A 25957-nucleotide genomic window follows, 5' to 3' on the forward strand; every position below is an offset into this window, starting at 1 on the left:
CACCCATCTTGTCTCTAACCTACAAATCCTGTGGGAAACTAAAATAAGGGAAAGACAGAGAAAAAGGAATTATAAGTACATAGAGTCCCAGAAAAGCCATGGGTGCCAATGCAGCTGGGCTTCAGGAAAGACGGTAGAAGTGGGGAAACCCTCTGGAGTCCAGGTTGCATATGTTTTCTATCTCCTGTCTCTAGTTCTGTGTATGTTTTAAAATCTTCCCTTTCTCTGCTAACTGATCATGTGCTTCTCAGTTCACATGATGGAATATGGTCTGAGTTACTTGCTTACTGTCTAGGGAGAGACATCATGGTCTCAATTCCAGATTCCTGGAGAAGGGACTGTGATCTGGTTTGGGTCAGATGTATCTTTGTGTGTCTATCTTTGTGTAACCCATCCCTGGTCAGGCCTGGCGGGCAGGGCTACCAGGTGGCTGCAGGGGACCAAATCTTTGGGTATATATGTGTTGCTATTGTTAGGTCCATGCTGACAGGAGCCAGGCCAACACACGTGAGAGAGTAAGAAATTTTATTTCATTCTCTCACAGCGGGTTGGGACCAGGGTGTTGGTGTCAGCCCCGAGGGGGTGGTGAGGTTCTCTTATATAGGGTAGAAGTATACAGTAGAGGGTTAGGATGTGGGTGCATGAGTTGGTCAAGGGGAGGGGAGGGCACAAGTGGGTCAAGGGAGGCAAGGGAGGAGAGTGCACAGGTTGGTCAGGCGGAGAGTTCTTACCTTGCTTCTGCAGGCACGACTGGCCATCTGCCCCACGCTATGGGAAAAGGCTTATAACAATAAGGAGAGATTAGAGGTAGTTCATCCTAACAGTTATGAGCTCAGTACACCCTACAAAAAGTATCCATAGTATTCCTCTAGGTCAGGGATGGCGAACCTTTTGAGCTCAGTGTGTCAGCATTTGAAAAACCCTAACTTAACTCTGGTGCCGTGTCACATATAGAAATTTTTGATATTTGCAACCATAGTAAAACAAAGACTTATATTTTTGATATTTATTTTATATATTTAAATGCCATTTAACGAAGAAAAATCAACCAACAAAATTAGTTCGCGTGTCACCTCTGACACGTGTGTCATAGGTTCGCCATCACTGCTCTAGGTCCATAGTAAGAGCAATAGCATTACTCAATTATTGTTCTACCCGATCTCAGAAAATTATGGGGAGGAGGGAGGATAAAGGTTGGTTGAGTAGAGGACTTTCATCATAACGAGGTGAGGAAAAAGAACTCTGTTGCATCTAAGACATTTTGATTTAATATTTCATTTTCTTTGTAACAGGTCAGTGGTTACTTGGATGATTGTACCTGTGATGTTGAAACCATTGATAAATTTAATAACTACAGGCTTTTCCCAAGACTACAAAAACTTCTTGAAAGTGACTACTTTAGATATTACAAGGTATTTCAATTTTGTATAAGAATACTTAAAGTTTAAATGGATAATTACATTTTCTTAGGCATTGCTAGGCTTCAAAATCGTAGCTAGTGCTTGAAATTGATCGAGGACATATTAGGAAAATTCGGTTCCCAAGAGTGAATAACGTGGTTCTGAGACTACCCATTGTATACTTTTAATTTTAATAACTGAGTTTTACACGAGTTAGAAACTAGTAGGTTAAACTGAAGTCAGAAAAGAAACTAGTATGTGTATTGTAATCAAAATCGTGAGTTCATAATTTTCTAAAACATCAGATTTATTCCAATTACTTAATGTAAGTAAATGAAATATTTTTGAGAAGCATAGCTTTATTTTGACCTGTATTATATTAACAAGTCTCTCCTCATACTTTATCTTGAGATATCTACTGAAAGAGCTTAGAAAACCTGATCATTGGATTATATAGTTATAGTCTAAGTTCACAGTTGTCTAATGATTCTGCCATGTTAACTGTTACTTGCTTTAAAAGAATGTGAGTTGCGTAGTGGTGATCTGAGCTACTTTGGCTCCTAGATGCCATCTGCTCAGGGTTTGTTTAGTCACAGTCTGTGAATTTCTTAGTCTACCAGTTTACTTATTAGCAGCTACACCTTTATGTCAACATTGGAACTTGACACCTGATAAGTGAAAGCAATAGAATAATTGTAGCCAATAACACGATCAGGTTATAGCACCACAATTCAACATGTGTTAATTCCAAACTTTTTCTGTTTTCAGAGATTGTTTTTAAATGTTTTCTATTGTTATTTTACAAGGTAAACCTGAAGAGGCCCTGTCCTTTCTGGAAAGATATCAGCCAGTGTGGAAGAAGAGACTGTGCCGTCAAGCCTTGTCAATCTGTAAGAACCGTGTAAATATTTAAGAACTGTTATCATCTTTTTTTTCAAATAATTACAGCTTTTTAAAAGGGGCAAATATAACTAAAATGATATTTTAATCCTTAGGCTAACTATAATGTGTAATATTTACATATTAAAAACCTAAACTTACAAATATAAAACACTTTGAATTATACTGCCTTTATAATGATGGAATTAACATTTTGTAGTTAATCTAATCCTCTTACTTATTAGTGAGATTAATACAAATGGTCCCCAACTCAATCGATGGTTTAATTTATGGCTTTCTGACGTTAGGGTGGTGTGAAAGCTGCATTCAGTGGGAACTGTAATGTGAATTTTGACCTTTTCCTGGGCTACTTTATTCGGCATGACAGTCTCTCGCGATGCTGGGCAGTGGCAGTGAGATGCTTTTGCCCAACCATAGGCTAATGTAAGTGTTCTGAGCACATTTAAGGTAGGCCAGGCTCAGCTATGAGGTTAGGTGTATTAAATTCATTGGATTTACTGTGTTTTCAACTTATGACTTATGATGGGTTTATCGGGGTATAACCCGTTATAAGTCAAGGAGCATCTGTAGTTTTTTTGGCTTGATAGTTTTTCTTCTTATATCTTACCTGAACAAAGTTATGTTTATAGTATAATAAAATGAAGTTAATCAAGGTATAAACCAAATCCCGCTCCCTTTTTTGTGGGTGTATTATTTTCCTTGCATTTCCTTGGGTGGGAGGAGTTGGAGAAAATACCTGGTTTTATGAAGGATTTCTCAGAGCATTACAATTTGAAGTATTCTACTCTGAAAGCAGAGAATTTCATGCTTTTCAATGAAGCTTTTTTTTTTTCTTTAAAAGTATACATTTTTGCCCAGCTGGTGTGACTCTTCGGTTGAGTGTCGACCTATGAACCAATAGATCAGGGTTGGATTCCCGGTCAGGGTATATGCCTGGGTTGTGGGCTCCATTCCCAGTGTGGGGTGTGTAGGAGGCAGCCAATCAATGATTCTCTTGCATCATTGATGTTTCTATCTTTCTCTCCCTTCCTTTCTCTGAAATCAATAAAAATATATTTTTAAAAAGAATAAAAGTTTATATTTTTACTTTTTCATCATGGTAAAATATACATAAACATAATTTTACTATTTTAATCATTTTTAAGTGGATAGTTCATTGACATTAAATACTACATTGTTGTGCAACCATCACCATCTCCCATCCAGAACTTTTTCATCTTCCCAAACTAAAATGCCATACTCATTAAATAGTACTTTCTAATTCCCCACCCCTCTAGCAATCACTATTCAACTTTCTTTCTCTATGAATTTGACTATTCTAGGTCCCTTGTATAAGGGGAATCATTACAATATTTGTCCTTTTGTGTCTGGTTTATTTCACTTAGCGTATGTTTTCAAGGTTTATCTACATTGCAGCATGTATTTTATTCCTTTTTTTGTTTTGTTTTTGTTAATCCTCACTGAGGATATTTTTCCCATTGCTTTTTTTTTTTAAAAGAGTGTGAATGGGGTAGGGCGGGGGGAGAAAGGAAGAGAGAGAGAGAGAGGAGAGAGAGAGAGAGAAAGAGAGAGAGAAATATCAATGTGAGAGAGACACATGGACTATTGACTGACTGCTTCCCACGCGTACCCCGACTGAGAATTGAACCCATGACCTTTTAGTGGGCAGGCTGATGCTGTAACCACTTAGCCACACCAGCCAGGGTAGATTTTATTCCTTTTTAAGTATGAATTGGATTCCCTAGTGTGTGTATACGACATTTTGTTTATCCATTCACCTGTTGATTGACTTTTGGATTGTTTCTACCTTTTAGTTAGTGTGAATAATACTGCTATGGACGTGGGTGTACAAATGTCTGCTTGAGTCTCTACTTTCAACTTTTTTGGGTATATATACCCAGACGTAGAATTGCTGGATCATTAGTATTGCTGGATCTGTGTTTAATTTTTGAGGCACACCATGCTGTCTTCCACCATGGCTGTACCATTTTACATTCCCACTAGCAGTGCACAGGGGTTTTAGTTTCTCCACACCCTCCCTAACACATGCTTTTTCCTGTTTTTTTGATAATAGCCATCCTAGTGGGTGTGAAGTACTAGTGTAGTTTCTTTAAAATTTATTTTTATTGATTTCAGAGAGGCAGGGAGAGGGAGAGAGAGATAGAAACATCAATGATGAGAGAGAATCATTAATCGGCTGCTTTCTGCTCGCCCCCTACTGGGGATAGAGCCACAACCCAGGTATGTGTCCTTGACCAGAATAAAACCCAGGATCCTTCAGTCCATAGGCCAACACTCTATCCATTGAATCAAACCAGCTAGGACTAGTGTAGTTTTGAGTAGATAATTTTTATTTTTATTTTATTTTATTTTTTTTATTGTTTTATTGCTTAAAGTATTACAAAAAGTATTACATATGTCTCCTTTTTTCCCCTGCCCTTGACAATCCCCTGGCCTCCCCTACCCCCAGTGAGTTAATTTTTATTTTTGTAAATATTGCCATATTGACCTATCTAGCATGTGGAATTAAGGTAAATATAAGATTATTTACTAGTATTTTACCACTAGATGAATGAGAAGCATGTTTTTAGTTATATTAATCCTCATAGGTACAGCTTTTGAAAATTCAAGGATTAACTTATGAAACACCTTGTGTTACTATGATTAAAGCATGAGCTTATCATTAAAGTCATATTATTAATTTAAATGTTTCATTTTACTTCATAAGTTTAGAATTTATATTTAGTAATATAAAAAATGTTGGGAAAATTCAAATTGACCAATAACTTATTTATATGACTTATTAAAATGCAAAAATACGGCAGATACTTAATAAAGGCATTTCATTATACTTGTACATTAAATGGGATATTATTTTTCATGCTGAATTTCCTTACTAAATGGCCTATTATTAATCTTAGAACAAGCAAATAGTTTTACAATTATTACAAATTTGATCTCATCTTAAAGTAGTAATTATTTCTGATTATTGTTAATGAAGGATTGAGCTAAGGGACACCACCTTAAGAAGACAGGAGGGGGCAGGAAACCTGAGAGATACTTAGAATCAAGTAATATCTTATCGATTCCCAGATGGACTGACTGAGGATGGGACCTATTTTACTGTAAAATCTAGAGACAACAACCAATTTTAGCGTTTTAGAAATGCTAAAAGATAGATGTCTATTACTTGACTTGAACACATAGAAATGCTAAGAAAGCATCAGGTGGAAGTTAGCAATTTGTACTGAGAAACTGAGACAGAAACTAGTTATTTCACCTTTTGCAGAATGGAACAGAGTGCCTCTCATGCCAGTAGTCTGTTTTTTTCTTGAACTGGTTTCATAATGGAGAGTCGGCTTTTAGATAATTAGATGATGTTTATCCACCTAAAGATATTATCCTATATAATAAAAGGTTAATATGCAAATTGCCCCCTTGGGAGTTTGACCGACCGGGAGTTCAACCACTTGCTATGACGTGCGCTGACCACTGTGGGGGAGGGAATGCAGAACGAAAGAAGGCCCCAGCTGGCAGCTGGCAGCTGGGGGAAGGAAGGCCCTGATTGGCCCTGATTGCTGGCCAGGCCTAGGGACCCTACCTGTGCAAGAATTTTGTGCACCAGGCCTCCAGTTAGATTATAATTATGCACATATCATGTGTGTGTGTGTGTGTGTGTGTGTGTGTGTGTGTGTGTGTTTGTAATGCCATAATTAGAACCAAGATTTTGGAACGATAACTAGCAGTGTTGTGAGGAGTGGGGAGGAAGATGAGAAAGGAGATGGAGAAAAAACTGGTAAAGGAATATCGCTTAGCAATGGAATGTAATTTGGTTCAGTAGTGAATATTTTTTGAGGGTCTACTGTGTGCCACAACCTGGACATATAAGATGAGCTTTTACCATGAGGAGCTATGGTTTAATAGGGGAGACAAACACTAAATGACAGTTGCAATGCAAATGTTATAGCCCAATAGTAGATGTACTGAACATGTACACACCGTGGGAGCAGAGGGGAAGGCAGAGCAGAGGAGGGAGACATGAGAAACTCCACTGTAAGTGGCAGTGAGGCAATGAGCCATTCACATTCCCCTGAGGACAAGCTGGGCTCAGTTCCAACGGATCCTAAAATAGGGCAGTCTGTCAGAACCAAAGAGTGATTAGAGATCATTTCAAACACTCTGATACACTTGCTCCAGGCTGAATAATCAGCTTTCATAGCTAGAATTTATATTGCACATGACCGATATTTTGACATCTATTCTACTTCAGTCTGCATCTTTAAAATAAGAACATTACATTATGAACACAATGTAGTTACCGCACCTAAAACACTTAACAATTCTTTCTTAACCTGATGTACAAGGTTAAATACAGTTAACTCACCACTTCACATGGTCTGCTGCTGTTTTGTTAACACGTTTTTGGGCTAAACAGGGAACCAACACCAGTTTCCTTTTTCGGTTCAATTTAGACTTGGTTCAGGTTATACTCTGGGACCCAGCAGGAGATAGAAAAATAATAAAAGTTGAAATTCTCTTCCTCAAACGTGGTCTTTAAAAGGCACACCCTTTGATTCACACTCCTGATTCCAGAGAATTTTTGAATGTGGCAGGTGGTCTCCCACAGAGGCTGGATCCTCTCTGTCAGCTGGAACACTGGCCGCTTCCTTTACAGTGAATCAGAACAAGGTTCTTTCTCCTCCATTACTTCGTGGCCCAGGCGAAAAAGAGTAACAACAGCCAGTGTTAGGGAATAAGCACTCCGGCGGTGAAGTCTTTTCGAGATCAATTTGGCAAATGTATCAAACACATTAAAAAGGTGCATATCCGGGACCTAGCAATTCCACTAGGAATTTCACCGACTAAAATAATCAAACAAATGTTCAAAGATGATTGTAAAGCAGTACTGAATTTTGTAGAGATGTCAGTTCTGCTGAAATTGGCCTATAAATTTGGCATGGTTTATTATATGAAAAAATTAGAAACCATCTAAATACCTGGGCATAGAAAAAAAAACACATGTTGACCTAGTTCAGAGTCTGAAGGGTACATGATAAAGTGCATGTCTCTGTGTGGGTCCTCCCCTTTGAGCAAACTCTAATTCAGGGATATACTTAGCATTGGGCCTGCAATTTACAGAGTTCTCCCATGTACCTCATTATCTGCACTCACAGCATCACTTTGAAGATAGGCAGATAGGTCCTGTAGTTGGTAAGTGGCCAATGCTTGACTAAAAAGTGGTTCCATTTTGCTCTGAAAAGAACGAAGCCTTCTTAAAACAAAACAAAACAAAACAAAACAAGCAAACAAAAACACACCACGAGCAATTCCAAGACAGGAACAAGAAATATACAAGATGAACTTGGAGTATCTTGTCATAACAGAAATAAAAAATGCTGTTAAAGATTACTGGGGTAGATGGGGTGGGTGGGGAGAGATTAACTGGGGAATTTATATGCATATATGCATAGCCCATGGATACACACAATAATGTGGTGAAGGCCTGGGAGGGGCCAGTGCGGGGTGGAGGGGGTCAATGGGAAAAAAAGAGGGGACATCTGCAATACTTTGAACGATAAAGATAAATTAAACAACAACAACAAAAATAACTGGGGTAATATCAAAAGACACAGGTGCAAATATCAAGTAAGCATAAGTGGGTCCCCTAGTGGCCAAATGTGGACAACTTGAGCATCACATTGAATAATAACTAGGTGACTATTTTTGCATTTCCATGCTGAAACATATATCAGCAATCCATAGAATAATTTGTCACTGAATTTTTATTTACTAACAGAAAATAATGTAACAACTGCCTAACTGTTCTCAGTTAAAAAATGTTAACTTCAATAATTTGTTTCATGAATCTTTCTCATAAATCATGGAAATTTAAAATACTTTATCAGTAGGATAAATGTCATGTAAAAGCATTTTTTTTTCTTTTTCAGGATGAAGTTCCTGATGGAATTAAATCTGCAAGCTACAAGGTATGTATATATTGATTAATGTGTCCAATATCTTAACAAAGACTCATTTCCCCTACCAGCTACTACCCCACTTCTCTGCTCCCCTTCACAATGAAACCCCTTGAGAGTTATTTGTACTCAATGACTCCAGTTCTTTTGTTCAACCCTTTGTTATGCAAAGCATGAAAGAAAAATTAAAGTAGAGGAAACAAACCCACAACATGTACCCATCACAGAGCTTCATCAGTTACCAATGTGTGGTTAATCTTGTTTCATCTGTACATCCCACCTCATTCTCCCAAGTACTTAAAACCAGTCTCAGGTAAATCATTTTGTTTACAAATACTTTATATACATCCCTAAGATTAAAATATACTTAAAAAATATAACCACAGTCAGGCTTCGAATTTCTTTAGTTGTTTCATAAGTATCTTAATAGCTTGTTTGAAAGTTATGAAGCAAATATATTTCATACATGGCATTTGGTTGATGTGTCTCTTATGTCTCTCTCTCTCTTTAAATAAATTTTTAATTTCATTATACTTTTATGTATTTTTATTTTTTTAAATATACTTTATTGACTTTTTACAGAGAGGAAGGGAGAGGGATAGAGAGTTAGAAACATCAATGAGAGAGAAGCATCGATTAGCTGCCTCCTGCACACCCCCTACTGGGGATGTGCCCGCAACCAAGGTACATGCTCTTGACCGGAACCGAACTTGGGACCCTTCAGTCCGCAGGCTGACTCTCTATCCACTGAGCCAAACCGGTTAGGGCCATAATACTTTTAGATTTATAGAAAAAATTGTGAAGATAGTACAGAGTTTCCATGTACTCCACACTTAGTTTCCTGTGTGATTAACATCTTACATTTGTATGATACATTTATTACAATTAGGGAACCGATATTGATACATTATTACTATCTAAAGTCCACGTTTTATTCAGATTTCCTTGGTTCCCCCCTAATGTCCTTTTTGTGTTTCAGGATGGCATCCAGGATAGCAAGTTACAGTTAGGGGTCATACTCTTAGGCTCCTCTTGGCTGGGACTCATTCTCAGCCTTGCCTTGTTTTTGATGAGATACTTTTAAGGCGTAGTAGTCAGGCATTTGTAGAATGTCCCCCAGTTGGGATTTGTCTCATGTTTTTCTCATGCTCAGAGTGGGGTTATGTTTTTGGGAGGAAGACCACAGAAGTAAAGTGCCATTTTCCTCATGTACATCACGTCACGTCACGTCACATATGGCCAATATGACTTTTTCCTATTAAAGTTGACCTTGATCACCTGGTTGAGGTAGTTTTGTCAGCTTCCTCCACCATAGATTTATTCTTTCTCACCCTTTTCGTACTGTGTTCTTTGGAAGGAAGTCACCTCTATGCACAGCCCACATTTACGGAGTGCTTCATCTCCTTGAGGATATAGGGAATTCTTCAGTATGAGAGACTTGTATCTTTTCCCTCTATTTACTTATTTATTACAGATTCTGATTTTGCTCATTTCAATCCCATGTTTTCTTGTTTACATACAGAGTGACGTCATAGCCAATGTGTTAAAAACTTATTTTTTAAATGTTTAAAAAATGCAGTAAAGTTGTATTCTATTTATTCCCCTTTTCATTTCAGTATTCTGAAGAAGGCAATGATCTCATTGAAGAATGTGAACAGGCTGAACGACTTGGAGCTGTGGATGAGTCTCTGAGGTTTGATTTCTTTTTTTTTTTGGCAGCAGCATTTTATGTTTTGTTTTTTTTTTTGCCCAGGTGAAATGTTAACTTTAAAAAAAGAATAACACTGTTATCTTTGTTTGAAGTGAGGAAACGCAGAAGGCCGTTCTCCAGTGGACCAAGCATGATGATTCCTCAGACAACTTCTGTGAAGCTGATGGTAAAAGCTTTTTTATAGTATGCATTTTGTTTAAGATTGTACCCAAGAAAAAAATAATTCTTTAAAAATGACTTTCATAAATTCATTTTCTAATGGTTTGGCATTTTCTCAAAAAGTAAACCTAGAGTTACCATATGACTTGACAATTCAACTCCTAAGCAAACACCTAAAAAGACTGAATACAGGGAAACATATTTTTACACCTATGTTTATAGCAGCATTATTCACAACAACCAAGAGGTGGGAAAAGTTTCCATGAATGGATGAATGTACAGCATCAAGAAAGTGTAGTACCTACATACAATGAAATACTGTTTTGCCGTAAAAAGAAATAAAGTTCTGATACATGCTACAGTGTGAATTAACGTTCAGAACATAATGCTGAATGAAATAAGCCAGACAGAAAAGGACAGGTATCGTATGATTCCATTTGTATGAAATATCTAGATTAGGTAACTTATCACATAGAGACAGAAAGTAAATTAGAGTTTACCAAGGGCTGGAGGGAAGGGAGGTGGGGAGTTATTGTTTAATGGTTTTCAGTTTTTGAAAAAAAATCACCTCTTGAGTTCCATAGTTCTAGTAATATATATATATAATATTATTATATATTGTATTGCATAAAATATAGATTACATCATATATTATATATTATAACTTTTATAATATATACAGGCATTTTGCATAAATAGCTAAAATGTAGGGAATGCAAAAACCTGCTTCTGTTTCCCTGATATCATATTGTTAAATATTTTCCTTAATGGTGATGGTCCATGTTACTTTTGGAAAAGAGAATGATGACCCATCAGCTGTATCTGCTACATCTAAAGCTAAGCCAGAGGGCTGGTGCTGTTAAAATGTAGGAGCCCCAGAAACCCTTAGAACTCTTTGATCAAGATTTATGGATTTGTCTCTTCTTCCTTTTTCTAGTGTCTCCCTTTTCCTAAATTGAATTGTTTAGCCTTTTAATTGGCTAAACAACATAAAATCAAACTGAATTTTGGTATTTTTCTATGGCTGTTTTAGAGCAAATTAGTGATCTTTTAAACAATTAGTGAAGCCTTAGATGGTGTGGTTCAGTGGTTAGAGTGTTGGCCTGGGCACTGTAGGGTCTTGGGTCTGATTCTCAGTCAAGGGTGCTACCTGGGTTACAGGTTGATCCCTGGCCCCAATCAGGACACATTGCAAGATGCAACCAGTCGATGTGAGAGACACATTGATGTCTCTCTCTCTCTCTCTCTCTCTCTCTCTCTCTCTCTCTCCTTCCCTCCCCCACAGCCTCCCTCCCTTCCATTCTCTAAAAGTTAGTGGAGAAAATATCCTCAGGTGAGGATTAAAAATAAAATAAAAAATTAGTGAAGAGTGATACAGATCATTTTAATTACAAGTAAAAGATGAAGCCAGCAATCCCTATCACCCCCCATCCCCCCCAAAAAAGAGGAAGAAAAATAGAAAGTATTTACTTTTAATTTTGTGGCTTTTTTCTTTTAAAAAAGAAATACATGCTTTCCTTAATAAAAAAACATGACCATGTTTGGGCACATTTATATCTATAGCCCTTTATTCTTATTTCCAAATTCTGAAAACATAGAAAAGTCAATATTTTTCCCTCTAAGTTTATCATAGATTCATTGTGTGAATATTCATGTATTTCATGGCAGAGATATTTATGTATTTGATCAAAAGTTGCTGCCTCCGTCCCTGCTGGAGTAATAGTCAATATATGCTGCATGCACTGTATTTTCTAAAATCTGAAAAGTTCTGAATTCCAAACACATTTGGCTTTAGGGGTGTTGGGTGAGGATGGCTTAGTAAAGGAAAGGGATAAATGCTCTCCCAGCTCCCTAACTTTGCCATCTTTTCCACAAGGATTCTTTGGAGTAAACAGTGCTGTGAGATAAAATAAATTTATAACTTGCAGCACTTTTTTTTAAGGCCTGCAATGTTAGAGAAAGAATGGCAATACCTTTACTTCTATTTAAAAAGTGCCCCTTTGAGACTGCCAGCTTACCTTTGTGTGGCAAGGACTGAGAATCAATAATTCACTTTTTATGTGGTGGTGTTCTGTTATCTTGGGTGAACCACTTGACAATTTGTATTTGTTTATTCTGTGAAAGGAGGGTGGATATTATAAAAAAGGAAAGCTTTATAAGGAATACATAATGTGTGTAAGTGGTAGGAGGACTATAGAAGGTATTTTACATATCCGAATGAGAAATTTAAGCCCTGGCTGGCTTTGTTCAGTGGTTAGAGCATTGATCCAAAGGGTCTCAGGTCCGATTCCTAGTCAAGGACACGTACCTCAGTTGCAGGCCCAATTCCTGGCCCTGGTTGGTTGGGTATGAAAGGGGTGCGAATGAGTGGCAACCAATCGATATGTCTCTCTCACATGGATGTTTCCTTCTCTCTCTGCCCCCCTCCTCCCTTCTCTCTAAACAAATCAATGGGAAAAATATCCTTGGGTGAGGATTAAAAAAAAAGAAGAAATTTAAACTTTTGTCATCTGACAAAATATAGTTTTAATAACATTTAAAAAAATAAAGTTGGGAGAGGAAGTACTTATCATAAGGAAAATTATGAGGCAATGTTTATCTCTAGGCAAAATATAAAAATGTAATCATTTCGTGGTGGTTAGTTTTCTGTCTTAAAGTAGTAGTTGCTGAGCAATATTTATATGTTTTATGAATATATTTATGAATTTATTATAATTTATTATATTGTGTATTACTTCTATCTTAGACTTTCAGTTATTTCTAGATGCTGTCACTATGTTGCTTCTTGAAGCAAATTCTTTGTTGGTGCATATTGTTAAGCCTTCTAGAGGAGTAAGGTTTTGCTGTGCTATTAAATAATTTCCCAAAGCCACTGGAGGACTAGGGTCCTTTTTATTGTTGTTGCTTTGAAGTTATAACATATATACAAATTTATAGAACACACAAGAAAGCAATATCCCACCAATTTTTGTATGTTTTGTTTATATATCTTTAACTGACTTCTCTATAATGTTTATCTTTTCATTTTACTAGATAGCCTTTGTACTTAATAGTTTTGTCTATAAAATGGCCTGTTAATATACATCATAACACCAATACCACCAGCTAATATTTATTATTCTCTTACCATTGTTCTAAGCTCTCTGCACATATATAACTTATTTAAGTTTCACAGTAACACTATGAATATTATCCCTATCTTAGAAATGATGGCACAAGACAGAGAATTTACATAACTTGTCCTGGATTCTGACCCGGGCACTCTGGCTCCAGAACCCATGCTCTGCTCTGTTGGACATTTAGGTTGCTTCCAATTTTCCCTTTTATAAATAATGCAGACCCAAATGCCATCCTGGATGTGACTTTTTGCATGTTTAGGATTATACCTTTGGGACAGGTTTGTGGTGGATTCTGGTGGTGCTCATGCAAGAAGGAAGTATTTGATAACAAACAGTGTATGGTACTAACACTTCATTTACCTTAGTTACTGATGAACTACTGTGGTCATTGTGGAGGGACATGTATATATATTCTTTGTATGGATAGCTTATGAGAATTGAATTACCATGTTCCTTTGGTTCTAAAATTCACCTGTTCCTATTTTGTAACATTTCTAAAAGCAGCATGCTTTTGAAACTAGAGTGTACATTTAATGTGGCTGTGTTGATTCTTTTATCTTTCTCCTGAAAAGTTGTTTTTAAGTCCCTGAGGCATTGACACATCTGTGATGCCTTAGAATCAATGGAATACTTCTATACTAGCTTTTTAAAGGTAACTGTAAAGAAGAAAGTTTCAATAGAAACTTTTATTTTATAGACATACAGTCTCCTGATGCTGAGTACGTAGATTTGCTCCTTAATCCTGAGCGCTACACGGGTTACAAGGGACCAGATGCTTGGAGGATATGGAATGTCATCTATGAAGAAAACTGTTTTAAGTATGTGTCATTTCCATTTATAAATTTTTAGGAGATGTAGTGATTTCTCTTTGTAAACAAACAAAATAATAATGATTTAAGTACAAATGAAATTTACTTTGTTAAAGGATGTATTGGGACATAGGAACATACTTATTCATGAAACCAGGTCTCCTCTGGGGAAACATGTAGACATGTTTCAACAAATATCTTTCTTCTTTAAAAGACTTAGAATAGTATTAGACTTTTATGGGAGTGTTGTGGGCACTTAAAATGTTCCTGAGTGGGGTCAGAGAGCCTCATTGTCTAGATGAGCTAACCTAGAGCCTGAGAGAGAGTTACTTCATTTTCTAAAATCAGATGGTTAATGGCAGAGAATAGATCAGAATGTATAACTCCTTATTCTCTTTTTGGTGACTTTTACTCCTCTTTTTGTACCTATAGTTATTTTACCCACTTCAAGGTTAAATTAATTTCACAGAATAATTATAATAACCAACACTTTTTTTTTTTTTTTTTTAGTTTAGCAAATCGTATATTTATATTGGCAAGAAGGCAGCCTTTGTCATGCAATGAACTGTGGGAAAATGTAACTTGTGCAGGATTCCTGGAAAGCCACCTAGCAGGACCTGAGACATTGGCATGCCATAATTTCACTTAGAGATTTTCCTTCCAGTGTTGATAAGGAAATAACGGTAGGGTGTTGCTGGGGTCCAACCCTAGCAGGTCCAGGGGTCCCTAAAGGTGTGGATGGAGTCGGCGAAGAAGGAATGACACGGAGGCAGCATTCAGATGATCAGCATAGTTGGTTCTCCAGCCAGGTTCTGTAGCCAGGAGCTCCAGCCAAGTTCTGTCTGGGTTCTCCAGCCAGGTTCTATCTAGGATCTCCAGCCAGGTTCTATCCAGGTTCTCCTGCCATGTTCTGTTTAGGTTTTCCAGCCAAGTTCTGTAGCCAGGTTCTGTAGCCAGGTTCTCTCGCTAGGTTCTCCAGCCAGGCTCTCTAGCCAAGTTCTGTCTAGGTTCTCTTGCCATGTTCTCTCAATAGGTTCTTCAGCCAGGTTCTGTGTCTAGGTTCTTTAGCCAGGTTCTGTCCAGGATCTTTTGCCATGTTCTCTCGCTAGGTTCTGTCTCTAGGTTCTGTCATAACCAACACTTTTGAACACTCACTCTGTGTAGGCATTGTGCTAATAAGCATGTTACATAGATCTTCTCCTTTAGTCTTTCCAGTCACCCTGTGTTGTCGTCCTTACACTTTAGAGATAGAGAAACAGAAATTTGGAAAGCTGATTTTAAGTGGTTTGTCCAGCGTCAAAGAACCCACTTTGTACTCTAAATCACTATAGTGGAAGCAGTCAATTTGATCACTGGGTGACTGAGACATACTTCAAGTTTACTCACTTCTAAGCTTCTAAGCTCTAAACAATGTGCTTATTGGTTTTTGGAAGAGTGTGTGTGTGTGTGTGTGTGTGTGATGCTATCTCAGAGATTAGGGGGAATTCTGGGAAAATCTTTGGAGTTTCCAGATGTGGCAATAATGCATTTCACTTTTTGTAAGTCAAATATAAACATAAGAGACCAGCAAGTGTACTTATACCAGTAAAATGTCAGACTGTTCCTTTTTTTGACTTGAAGAATTTCTCCAGTTTGGGTAGTGGAGAGTTTTCATTATTTACTTATTTCTGCCATATGTTTCATTTCAATTCTCTTGACTATTATTCAGAATGTTTATGTTTGGTTTACTGACTTACTTTAAAGGATTTTTTTTTAAAGTGAACTAAAATAGAGTCTAACTGAAGCACTTGTTAGATTTTGTATTAGTTTTATAGTTCTTTTCTAATTTATATCACGATTACCACAATATTTCTAAATTATGATGTATAAGGCGCTAAATTGAGTATGTTAAAATATAACTTACATGTTCTGTTCTCAAAATGTCCCAACTTGTACAAATTTGTAAAATTTAAATAATGGATGTTAAAACAATCCCTGAACTTCACAAAATGATACTAATGAATATTCATTTTGAGATTTAAAAGCACTTTAGTGACATATTAACCCTCTTTTTTATCCTTATTAAAAAAACACAGCTTTTATTGAAATCATAACCAACTCGATGGCCACAGGGAAGACTGAGATGCCTAAGATTTCCTCAGTGGAAGATAATCTACCCACACTTTTTTTCTTTCTTATTTTAATGCTTGTGTTGGGTATTTACATTTTTTGTTTGTCTTTCAATTTGGATTGTACTTTGTGGCATATACACACATATGGGTATGTAATACATTTAAAAGCATTTTAGTGACTCCAGGAGAAGAGCTTGAGTGGTATTTTTTTTCTTCCTTTGTTTGAAGAGGTGATTAGGAAATGACTTTCTGGCTGTTATAATGGAAAAAGCTCAGAAACTATTATCATTAAAACAAATAACAACCACCTTCCCTTGAATTGCTTCCCTTAAAGCAATTAGCAAAAACTAAATATTTTATAAGCTCAATAAAACAGTTTGGTTTTGGATATAGTCACTAAGAAACTTTCTGAGATAATTTTCATTTTTACTTAAGTAACATTATAGATGACATATTTATATTTTGTAACTTTATTTTGATTCCAGGCCACAGACAATTAAGAGACCTTTAAATCCTTTGGCTTCCAGTCAAGGTGAGTTATTTAATTGCACTGTTACATTCATTAGCCAGTGAACTTTGGTTAGAGGAGGGGGAAGGGCTGAAAAGGGTTGGCAAGAGCACGTGAGGTGATATACTAGTATTCCTTTTTTCCATAGAAGTTTTACCTTATTCTCGCAGAGAAATTGGTGTTTGACATACACTTCAGGAAGGAGTATTTTTTAAAAAAAATATATTTTATTGATTTTTTTACAGAGAGGAAGGGAGAGGGATAGAGAGTTAGAAACATCGATGAGAGAGAGAAGCATCAATCAGCTGCCACCTGCACACCCCCCACTAGGGATGTGCCTGCAACCAAGGTACATGCCCTTGACCAGAATTGAACCTGGGACCCTTGAGTCCATAGGCCGACGCTCTATCCGCTGAGCCAAACCAGCTAGGGCGGAAGGAGTATTTTTGTAATGAAGTTCCTGGTATTAGACTACCATAGTATGAAGATTAAGTTATATGTTTATCCTATGCATTTTCACATAATGTGTGCTCAGTTTTTCTACTATTTTTACTCATTTTCTAGTTAAATGAATGTCCAAAACCTTCTACCTCACATCTTTCCCAACACTTGAAATTATTGGGAGTCTGATTTCAAATTCACAGGTCTTTGTAACTCATTAACGTTTTTCATTTTCTACTTACACTTACGGTCTGGCCCACATGCTTCCTTTTCCACAAAGCTTTCGCTGGTCCTCCGAACTGGAAGTGGTCTCTTCTCAGGAAGTGATCTTATGCCATGTCTTGTTTCTCTTACAGCCCTTTCCACTGTTTAGCATTATTTGACTACTATTTACATATCTGTTGATCTACACTGTACTTTGGACACATTTATTGGTTTCATCTGTTAATTTAGAGCCTAGCACATCATAGAGTTTGTTAGATAATTGATGGGTGAAAAGTGTCCTCATTTAATGGTCTTGTTCCTTCAACAAATGATTATCCACCATGTACTATATGCTAGGCACTGTGTAGGTGCAGAAGGGACACAAACCCTTCTCCAATCTATAATAAGCAGTTATAATATCTATACCTATTCTCTGAATACGTGCTTACCGATGAAATCTTTGATGTGCTTTTAGCAAATATGTGAGGTTATTGTTTTTTTTTTATTTTTTTTTTTTATTTTTTTTTATTTTTCGCTTAAAGTATTACAAAGGGTATTACATAAGTGTCCTTCCCCCCCCCCCCCCCCCGCCCTTGACAAACCCCTACCTTCCCTTACCCCCCAGTGTCTTATGTCCATTAGTTATGCTTATATGCATGCATACAAGTCCTTCGGTTGATCTCTTACTCCCCTCCCTCCTGCCCCCCAACTCTCTCTGGCCTTCCCACTGCAGTTTGACAATCAGTTTGAGGCAGCTCTGCCTCTGTATCTATTATTGTTCAAAAGTTTGTAATGGTCTTTATTATCCATGAATGAGTGAGATCATGTGGTATTTTTCCTTCATTGACTGGCTTGTTTCACTTAGCATTATGCTCTCCAGTTCCATCCATGATGTTGCAAATGGTAGGAGTTCCTTCTTTTTAACAGCAGCATAGTATTCCATCGTGTAGATGTACCACAGTTTTCTAATCCATTCATCTACTGATGGGCACTTAGGCTGTTTCCAGATCTTAGCTATGGTGAATTGTGCTGCTATGAACATCTGGTTACATATATCCTTTCTGATAGGTGTTTCTGGTTTCTTGGGATATATTCCTAGTAGTGGGATCACAGGGTCAAATGGGAGTTCCATTTCCAATTTTTTGAGGAACCTCCATACTGCCTTCCATAGTGGCTGCACCAGTCTGCATTCCCACCAGCAGTGCACAAGTGTTCCTTTTTCTCCACATCCTCTCCAGCACTTGTCGTTTGTTGATTTGTTGATGATGGCCATTCTGACAGGTGTGAGATGGTACCTCATTGTTGTTTTGATTTGCATCTCTCGGATGATTAGTGACTTTGAGCATGTTTTCATATGCCTCTTGGCTTTCTGAATGTCCTCTTTTGAAAGGTGTCTATTTAGATCCTTTGCCCATTTTTTGATTGGATTGTTTATCTTCTTTTTGTTAAGTTGTATGAGTTCCCTATAAATTTTGGAGATTAAGCCCTTATCAGATATGACGTTGGCAAATATGTTTTCCCAAGAGGTGGGTTTTCTTGTTGTTTTGTTGATGGTTTCTTTTGCTGTGCAGAAGCTTTTTATTTTGATGTAGTCCCATTTGTTCAGTTTCTCTTTAGTTTCAACTGCCCTAGGAGCTGTATCAGTGAAGAAATTGTTTTGGCATAAGTCTGAGATTTTGTTGCCTTTGTATTCTTCTAGAATTTTTATGGTTTCCTGTCGTACATTTAAGTCCTTTATCCATTTTGAGTTTATTCTTGTGTATGGTGTAAGTTGGTGGTCTATTTTCATTTTCTTGCATATATCTATCCAATTTTCCCAACACCATTTATTGAAGAGACTATCTTGGCTCCATTGTATGTTCATGCCTCCTTTGTCAAAAATTAATTGAGCATATTGGTTCGGGCTAATTTCTGGACTCTCTATTCTATTCCACTGGTCTATATGTCTGTTCTTGTGCCAGTACCAGGCAGTTTTGAGAACAGTGGCTTTGTAATACAGTTTGATATCTGGCATTGAGATCCCACCTACTTTGTTCTTTCTCAGGATCGCTGCAGCTATTCGGGGTCTTTTTTTATTCCAGATGAATTTTTGGAGAGTTCGTTCTAGATCTTTGAAGAAGGCCATTGGTATTTTAATGGGAAGTGCGTTGAATGTATAGATTGCTTTGGGTAGTATGGACATTTTAATGATGTTGATTCTACCAATCCAAGAACATGGTATGTTCTTCCATCTGTTTATGTCTTCCTCTATCTCTTTTTTCAACGTCCTGTAGTTTTCTGAGTAGAGGTCTTTAACCTCTTTAGTTAAGTTTATTCCTAGGTATCTTAATTTTTTTGGTGCGATGGTAAATGGGATTGTTTTTCTAATCTCTCTTTCTGAAAGTTCACTATTGGTGTATAGAAATGCCTCAGATTTCTTGGGGTTAATTTTGTATCCTGCTACATTGCCAAATTCATGTATTAAGTCTAGTAGCTTTTTGATGGAGTCTCTAGGGTTTTGTATGTATAATATCATGTCATCTGCAAATAAGGACAGTTTTACTTCCTCTTTTCCAATTTGGATGCCTTTTATTTCTTCTTCTTGCCTAATTGCAATGGCTAATACTTCCAGTACTATGTTGAACAGGAGTGGTGAGAGTGGGCATCCCTGTCTTGTTCCTGTTCTTAGGGGAAATGGTGTTAGTTTTTGTCCATTGAGTATGATGTTGGCTGTGGGCTTGTCATATATGGCTTTTATTATGTTGAGGTATGATCCTTCTATTCCCACCTTTCTGAGAGTTTTTATCAAAAATGGGTGTTGGATTTTGTCGAATGCTTTTTCTGCATCAATTGATATGACCATGTGGTTTTTTTCTTTCAATTTGTTTATGTGATGTATCACATTTATTGATTTACGGATGTTGTACCATCCTTGCATCTCTGGGATAAATCCTACTTGGTCATGGTGTATGATCCTTCTGATGTACTGCTGGATCCGATTTGCTAAGATTTTGTTGAGGATTTTGGCATCTATGTTCATGAGGGATATTGGCCTGTAATTCTCTTTCATTGTGATGTCTTTACCTGGTTTTGGTATTAGGGTGATGCTGGCTTCATAGAATGAGCTTGGAAGTGTTCCTTCCTCTTGAATTTTTTGTAGTAGTCTGAGGAGGGTAGGTTTTAGTTCTTCCTTGAATGTTTGGTAGAACTCCCCTGTGAAGCCGTCTGGCCCTGGGCTTTTGTTTGCTGGGAGCTTTCTGATGACTGCTTCAATTTCTTCCATAGTTATTGGCCTATTGAGGTTTTTAGATTCTTCCTGATTGAGTTTTGGAATGTTGTATTTTTCTAGGAATTTGTCCATTTCCTCCAGGTTGTCTAGTTTGTTGGAGTAGAGTTGCCCGTAGTATTGTTTAACAATCATTTGTATTTCTGTGGGGTCTGTTGTTATTTCGCCTCTATCATTTCTGATTTGGTTTATTTGGGACCTTTCTCTTTGCTTCTTGGTGAGCCTGGCGAGGGGTTTGTCAATCTTGTTTATCCTTTCAAAGAACCAGCTCTTGGTTTCATTGATTTTCTGTATTGTTTTTTTGGTCTCTATGTCATTGATTTCTGCTCTAATCTTTATTATCTCCTTCCTTCTGCTCACTCTGGGGTTTTCTTGTTGCTCTCTTTCTAATTCTTTGAGTTGTAGAGTTAGATGATTAACTACCATTTTTTCTTGTTTTTTGAGATAGGCCTGTAGAGCTATAAACTTCCCTCTCAGGACTGCTTTCATTGTGTCCCAGAGGTTTTGGATTGTTGTGTTTTCATTGTCATTAGTGTCCAGGATGTTTTTAATTTCTTCTTTGATGTCATCGGTAACCCAATCAATATTTAATAACATGCTATTCAGCTTCCAAGTGTTTGAGTATTTTGGGTTGTTTTTATTGTAGTTTATTTCTAACATTATGCCATCGTGGTCTGAGAAGATGCTTTTTATGATCTCAATCTTCTTGAATTTGTGGAGACTTTGCTTGTGACCCAATATGTGGTCTATTTTTGAATATGTCCCATGAGCACCTGAGAGGAATGTATATTCCGCAGCTGTGGGGTGTAGAGTTCTGAAGATGTCAATTAAGTCCATCTGATCTAGTGAGTCATTTAGGATTGCTGTTTCTTTGCTGATTGTTTGTCTAGCGGATTTATCCAGTGATGTCAGTGGTGTATTAAAGTCCCCTACTATGATTGTGTTATTGTCGATATCTCCCCTGATATCTTCCAGAAGTTTTCTTATGTATGTGGGTGCTCCTGCATTGGGTGCATATATGTTTACCAGGGTTATATCTTCTTGTTGTATTGATCCCTTTAGTATTATGAAGTGGCCTTCCTTATCTCTGGTTATGGCCTTCACTTTGAGATGTATTTTGTCAGATATAAGTATTGCTACCCCAGCTTTCTTTTCCTTTCCATTTGCGTGAAAGATATTTTTCCATCCCTTCACTTTCAGTCTGTGTGAGTCCTTTCCAATGAGGTGGGTCTCTTGTAGACAGCAGATGTATGGGTCATGTTTTTTTATCCATTCAGCCACTCGATGTCTTTTATTTGGAGCATTTAGTCCATTTACATTTAAAGTTATTATTGAAAGGTACTTGTTTGTAGCCATTTCTTTTTTTGTGTGTGTGTGTGGCTGATTTCTTTCTGAGCTTGATATTTCTTCTTTTACACCAGTCCCTTTAGCATTTCTTGCATGGCTGGCTTGGTGGTGATAAACTCCCTTAGCCCTTTTTTGTCTGTGAAGCTTCTTATTTCCCCTTCAATTTTGAATGATAGCCTTGCTGGATAGAGTATTCTTGGATTCAGTCCTTTGCTTTGCATCACTTTGTAGATTTCCGTCCATTCTTTTCTGGCCTGATGTGTTTCTGTTGAGAAATCATTTGATAATCGAATGGGAGATCCCTTGTATGTTACTTTCCGCCTCTCTCTTGCAGCCTGTAAGATTCTCTCTTTATCCTGAACATTTGCCATGGTAATTATGATGTGTCTTGGTGTGGGTCTTTTCGGGTTCACCTTGTTTGGGACTCTCTGGGCTTGTGTGACTTTTTTCTTCCCCACCTCAGGGAAGTTTTCTGATATTATTTCTTCGAATAGGTTTTCTAATCCATGTTCATCTTTCTGTTGTTCTGGCACCCCTATTATTCGTATGTTGCTTCGTTTCATGTTGTCCCAAAGTTCCCTTAGGCTCTCCTCCTGTCTTTTAATTTTTTTCTCCATTTGCAGTACAGTTTGAGTGTGTTTTGCTTCCTTGTCTTCTAATTCACTGATTCGGTCCTCCGCTTCTCCCAGTCTACTGTTGATACTTTCAATGGTGTTTTTTATTGCAGCTATGTCGCTCTTCATTTCTTCTTGGGACTTACTTAAGTTGTTGATTTTTTCATCTGTTTCTTCTAGCTTCTTGCATACGTAGTTGAGTTTTTCATCTGTTTCTTCTTGCTTCTTGAACATCCGGTGCATGTACTCTAGGAACCTTATTCTGAATTCTTTTTCCGTCATGTTGTATATCTCTGTCTCACTTAGCTGCTTTTCTGGCGAGTCCTCCTTTTCTTTCCTTTGGGGGTTTCTTTGTCTACCCATGTTTGATCTCACTGACATTACTTGTTGTTGAATCGTTCAGTGGCTGGACCCTGGGTGGCAGTGGCTGCTCCCTGGGTGGCAGTGGCTCCTCGGTCTGTGGTTGCTCCTTGGGCGGTTGTGGTAGCAGCGGCTCCTCTGTTGATAGCAGAGCCTCTGATGGGTGCTGTTCACAGTTGTGGTGGCTCTTCTGGCTGGTGGAGGGTGGCTTCAGACTCAGCAACTGTTCCCCAGGCAGAGCGTGTGGTGATCAGGAGGCCGCTGTTGCTTGAATCTTTCCGTGGAGGGGTGCAGGTCTCCCCTTGGCTCTTGCAGTCGCGCTGTTTGCGAATCGTTGCCTCCGGGTCAGTAGCCGATCTCTGGATGCCGGTGAACGCTGCCTGAGATGGCGCGGTCTCGCCGCTGCGCTGGCGCCCAGGGGGAGGTTTCAGCCTCAATCTCTAACCATCCGCATTTTTTAGGAGTTTTCTGTCTTTCCTGGCTGCAGACTGTCTCTCAGCTGAACCTCCCCAGCTTGATCGGGCCGATTGTTACCCGTTTCAGCTGCTCGCCCCTATCTGGTCCGGGACAAAGCACCAACACGTCTGTCTAAGCCTCCGCCATTTTCTCTCTTGTTCCGAGGTTATTGTTTTTAAATTTACTTGAATAGCTGCTGATCTCATATAGTCCATAAACATAAATTTCCTCCTCAAAAGCAATGGGTTGCATCATCCCCTAAATCAGTGGTTCTCAACCTTCTGGCCCTTTAAATACGGTTCCTCATGTTGTGACCCAACCATAAAATTATTTTCGTTGCTACTTCATAACTGTAATGTTGCTATTGTTATGAATCGTAATGTAAATATCTGATATGCAGGATGGTCTTAGGCGACCCCTGTGAAAGGGTCATTTGACTGCCAAAGGGGTCGCGACCCACAGGTTGAGAACCACTGCCCTAAATGCTGGCAGATTAGTCTTTCTTAGATTAGAAATGGGAGAACATCTTTAAACAAGGCTTTTGAGTTTATGGAGTTACATATGGTAACTCAGTCGAAGGTATTGATTTAATATCAGATGAAATGCAAATTCCTGGACAAGAGGTGATCTTCAGTATGAACTCACATTATGGTCTGATAAATTAATTAGCCACCTTCACTTATCTTAAAGATACATAGGAACAATTTAAATGTTTATCATTTCGGAAGTGGTTAAATGATTTATGGTATATTCACATAGCCATTATAAATGTTGATGAAATTTTTATTCATTTGCATCAATAGTGACCAATAGCACATTGAGAAAAAACAGGTATCAAAACATTTCAGAAGTAGGTATAATACATTTTTGTAAAAATATAATAGCTAAATATCTATACACAAAGAAAAAAGACATTTACCAAGATGTAAATGGTATTTATCTTTGGGCAGAGGGAATTTTGAATGATATTTTTTATTTTGTTTGTGTTCTCTTGTTAAAAAACACATATTTGCAATGAGCATATGTTACCTAATAATCAAACAGTGATAGCATTGAATGAAAGTGGGCAAATGAAGATAATTTTTCCATAGTAAATGAGCAGCTGCATACCAACTGCTGAATTGTGCATAATTTGAGTCTTACAAATAGTCTCTAAAAATATTCTTGAATAGAGTAAAATTTTATAATGTCAGTCTGGAGGTTTTAAATCTGTAGCAGAAACTACATTATAGCTTTAGGATAAATAAATGTGGAGAAAGCCTCTGCCAGCCAAATAGCCGTAAGTCCTTAAGGTATTCAAGAGCACTCTCAGGTGACAGATTAGGTTTTCCTCTCCTGTTAGCCCCTATTAAATCTTATATGAGCTGCAACTACTCTTTATTGGGGCTCTTGGAGATGATGCCACTAATCTGGCATAATTCCTATCACCGATAAGAGTTGCAGCCAGGAGTATCTCATGGATTCTGCTTATGTAGATGAACGGATGGGCTAAAACTAACCCTTATTAAAAGTCTTATTTTTATAGAAGTATAGTATTTTAAAAGGGGCACCTGGAAGGAGTTTATAATAATAAACACTTTGTTTTGTTTTTCAGGGAAAAGTGAAGGTAAGTAGACTCTCTTTATCATACATTACATATATGACTTTTCTTATAGATTCAGATGTTTATTTGGAAAAATTTTTTTTCTTCTCACTTTTGAGACTCAGAAGAGGTTAATTTTTATTTCTTTATTTAAAATTCTGGAGGCGAAAGCACAGATTAAGGGAAAATGATTGCTTGTGTCTGGGATCAGGCAGTAGGGGCAGCAGGCATCAGCCTCTGATAATTCACTCCTCCGTGTTCCACTGCACGTGGAAAGCTAGACAGGGAAACACCCTGTTACTGGTTGAACTCGAGGATCTGCTAGGACTCATACAGGAAGGTTCCAGGCATGATCAGAGTGTTGATTTGCTGGCGTCCAAGGTTTATGCTGACTCTTGGGTGTAGGTATCATTGCCGACTCTCTAATTCTAATGTTAAACTTTTTGACATATTGTAGGTTTACTTTGTCTTTTTCAGAATCCTTTTGCTTTATGAGCGAGATCAAAATGATTTTTGTTATTAAGGCCATGTGTTTAACAGTATGAAAAGACTAAGCTTTCGTCCAGCTAGACAAAATGGCTAAATGTGAAGTATCACTTCCCTCTCCCTCAGAAGTTTATGAACATTATTTTTATGAATTGCTTTTGCATTATGTCTAAAAAAGTAATATTAATGTCTTACAACATTGCTATTTTATTATTGTACGTTAGAAGTAATGCTGAATCAAGCCCAGCCAGTGTGGCTCCATGTGACCCATGAGCTAGGAGGTCATGGTTCAATTCCTGGTCAGGGCACATGCCTGGGTTGCAGGCTCATTCCCCAGCAGGGGGCGTTGAGGATGCAGCTGATCCATAATTCTGTCTCATCATTGATGTTTCTATCTCTCCCTCTTCCTTCTTCTCTCTAAAATCAATAAAAAACAAAAATAAAAAATAATACTGAATCATACTCTACTGTTTGGAAGAGAAATTTCTTTAGCAGTGATATTATTTTTCC

At 37.6% G+C, this 25957-nt stretch overlaps 1 protein-coding gene across 2 annotated transcripts in view; it reads left to right on the forward strand.

Annotated features, from left to right (window-relative positions):
- Positions 1-25957, forward strand: part of ERO1A (endoplasmic reticulum oxidoreductase 1 alpha) — a 48090-nt gene that overhangs the window by 9648 nt on the left and 12485 nt on the right. Inside the window, exons 2-9 of one of the 2 annotated variants that reach the window (XM_070419591.1) lie at positions 1293-1412; positions 2207-2290; positions 8249-8287; positions 9892-9968; positions 10079-10152; positions 13962-14082; positions 16670-16716; positions 24974-24985. In XM_070419591.1, coding sequence (XP_070275692.1) covers positions 1293-1412; positions 2207-2290; positions 8249-8287; positions 9892-9968; positions 10079-10152; positions 13962-14082; positions 16670-16716; positions 24974-24985 — 574 coding nt within the window. The remainder of the gene's footprint in view (positions 1-1292; positions 1413-2206; positions 2291-8248; positions 8288-9891; positions 9969-10078; positions 10153-13961; positions 14083-16669; positions 16717-24973; positions 24986-25957) is intronic. The other variant, XM_070419602.1, reaches the window with a different exon arrangement.

The sequence above is a fragment of the Myotis yumanensis genome, unplaced genomic scaffold (assembly GCF_028538775.1).
Source record: "Myotis yumanensis isolate MYYU_CA2020_CCGP unplaced genomic scaffold, mMyoYum1.0.hap1 SCAF_1, whole genome shotgun sequence".
In the NCBI taxonomy this organism is placed as follows: domain Eukaryota; kingdom Metazoa; phylum Chordata; class Mammalia; order Chiroptera; family Vespertilionidae; genus Myotis; species Myotis yumanensis.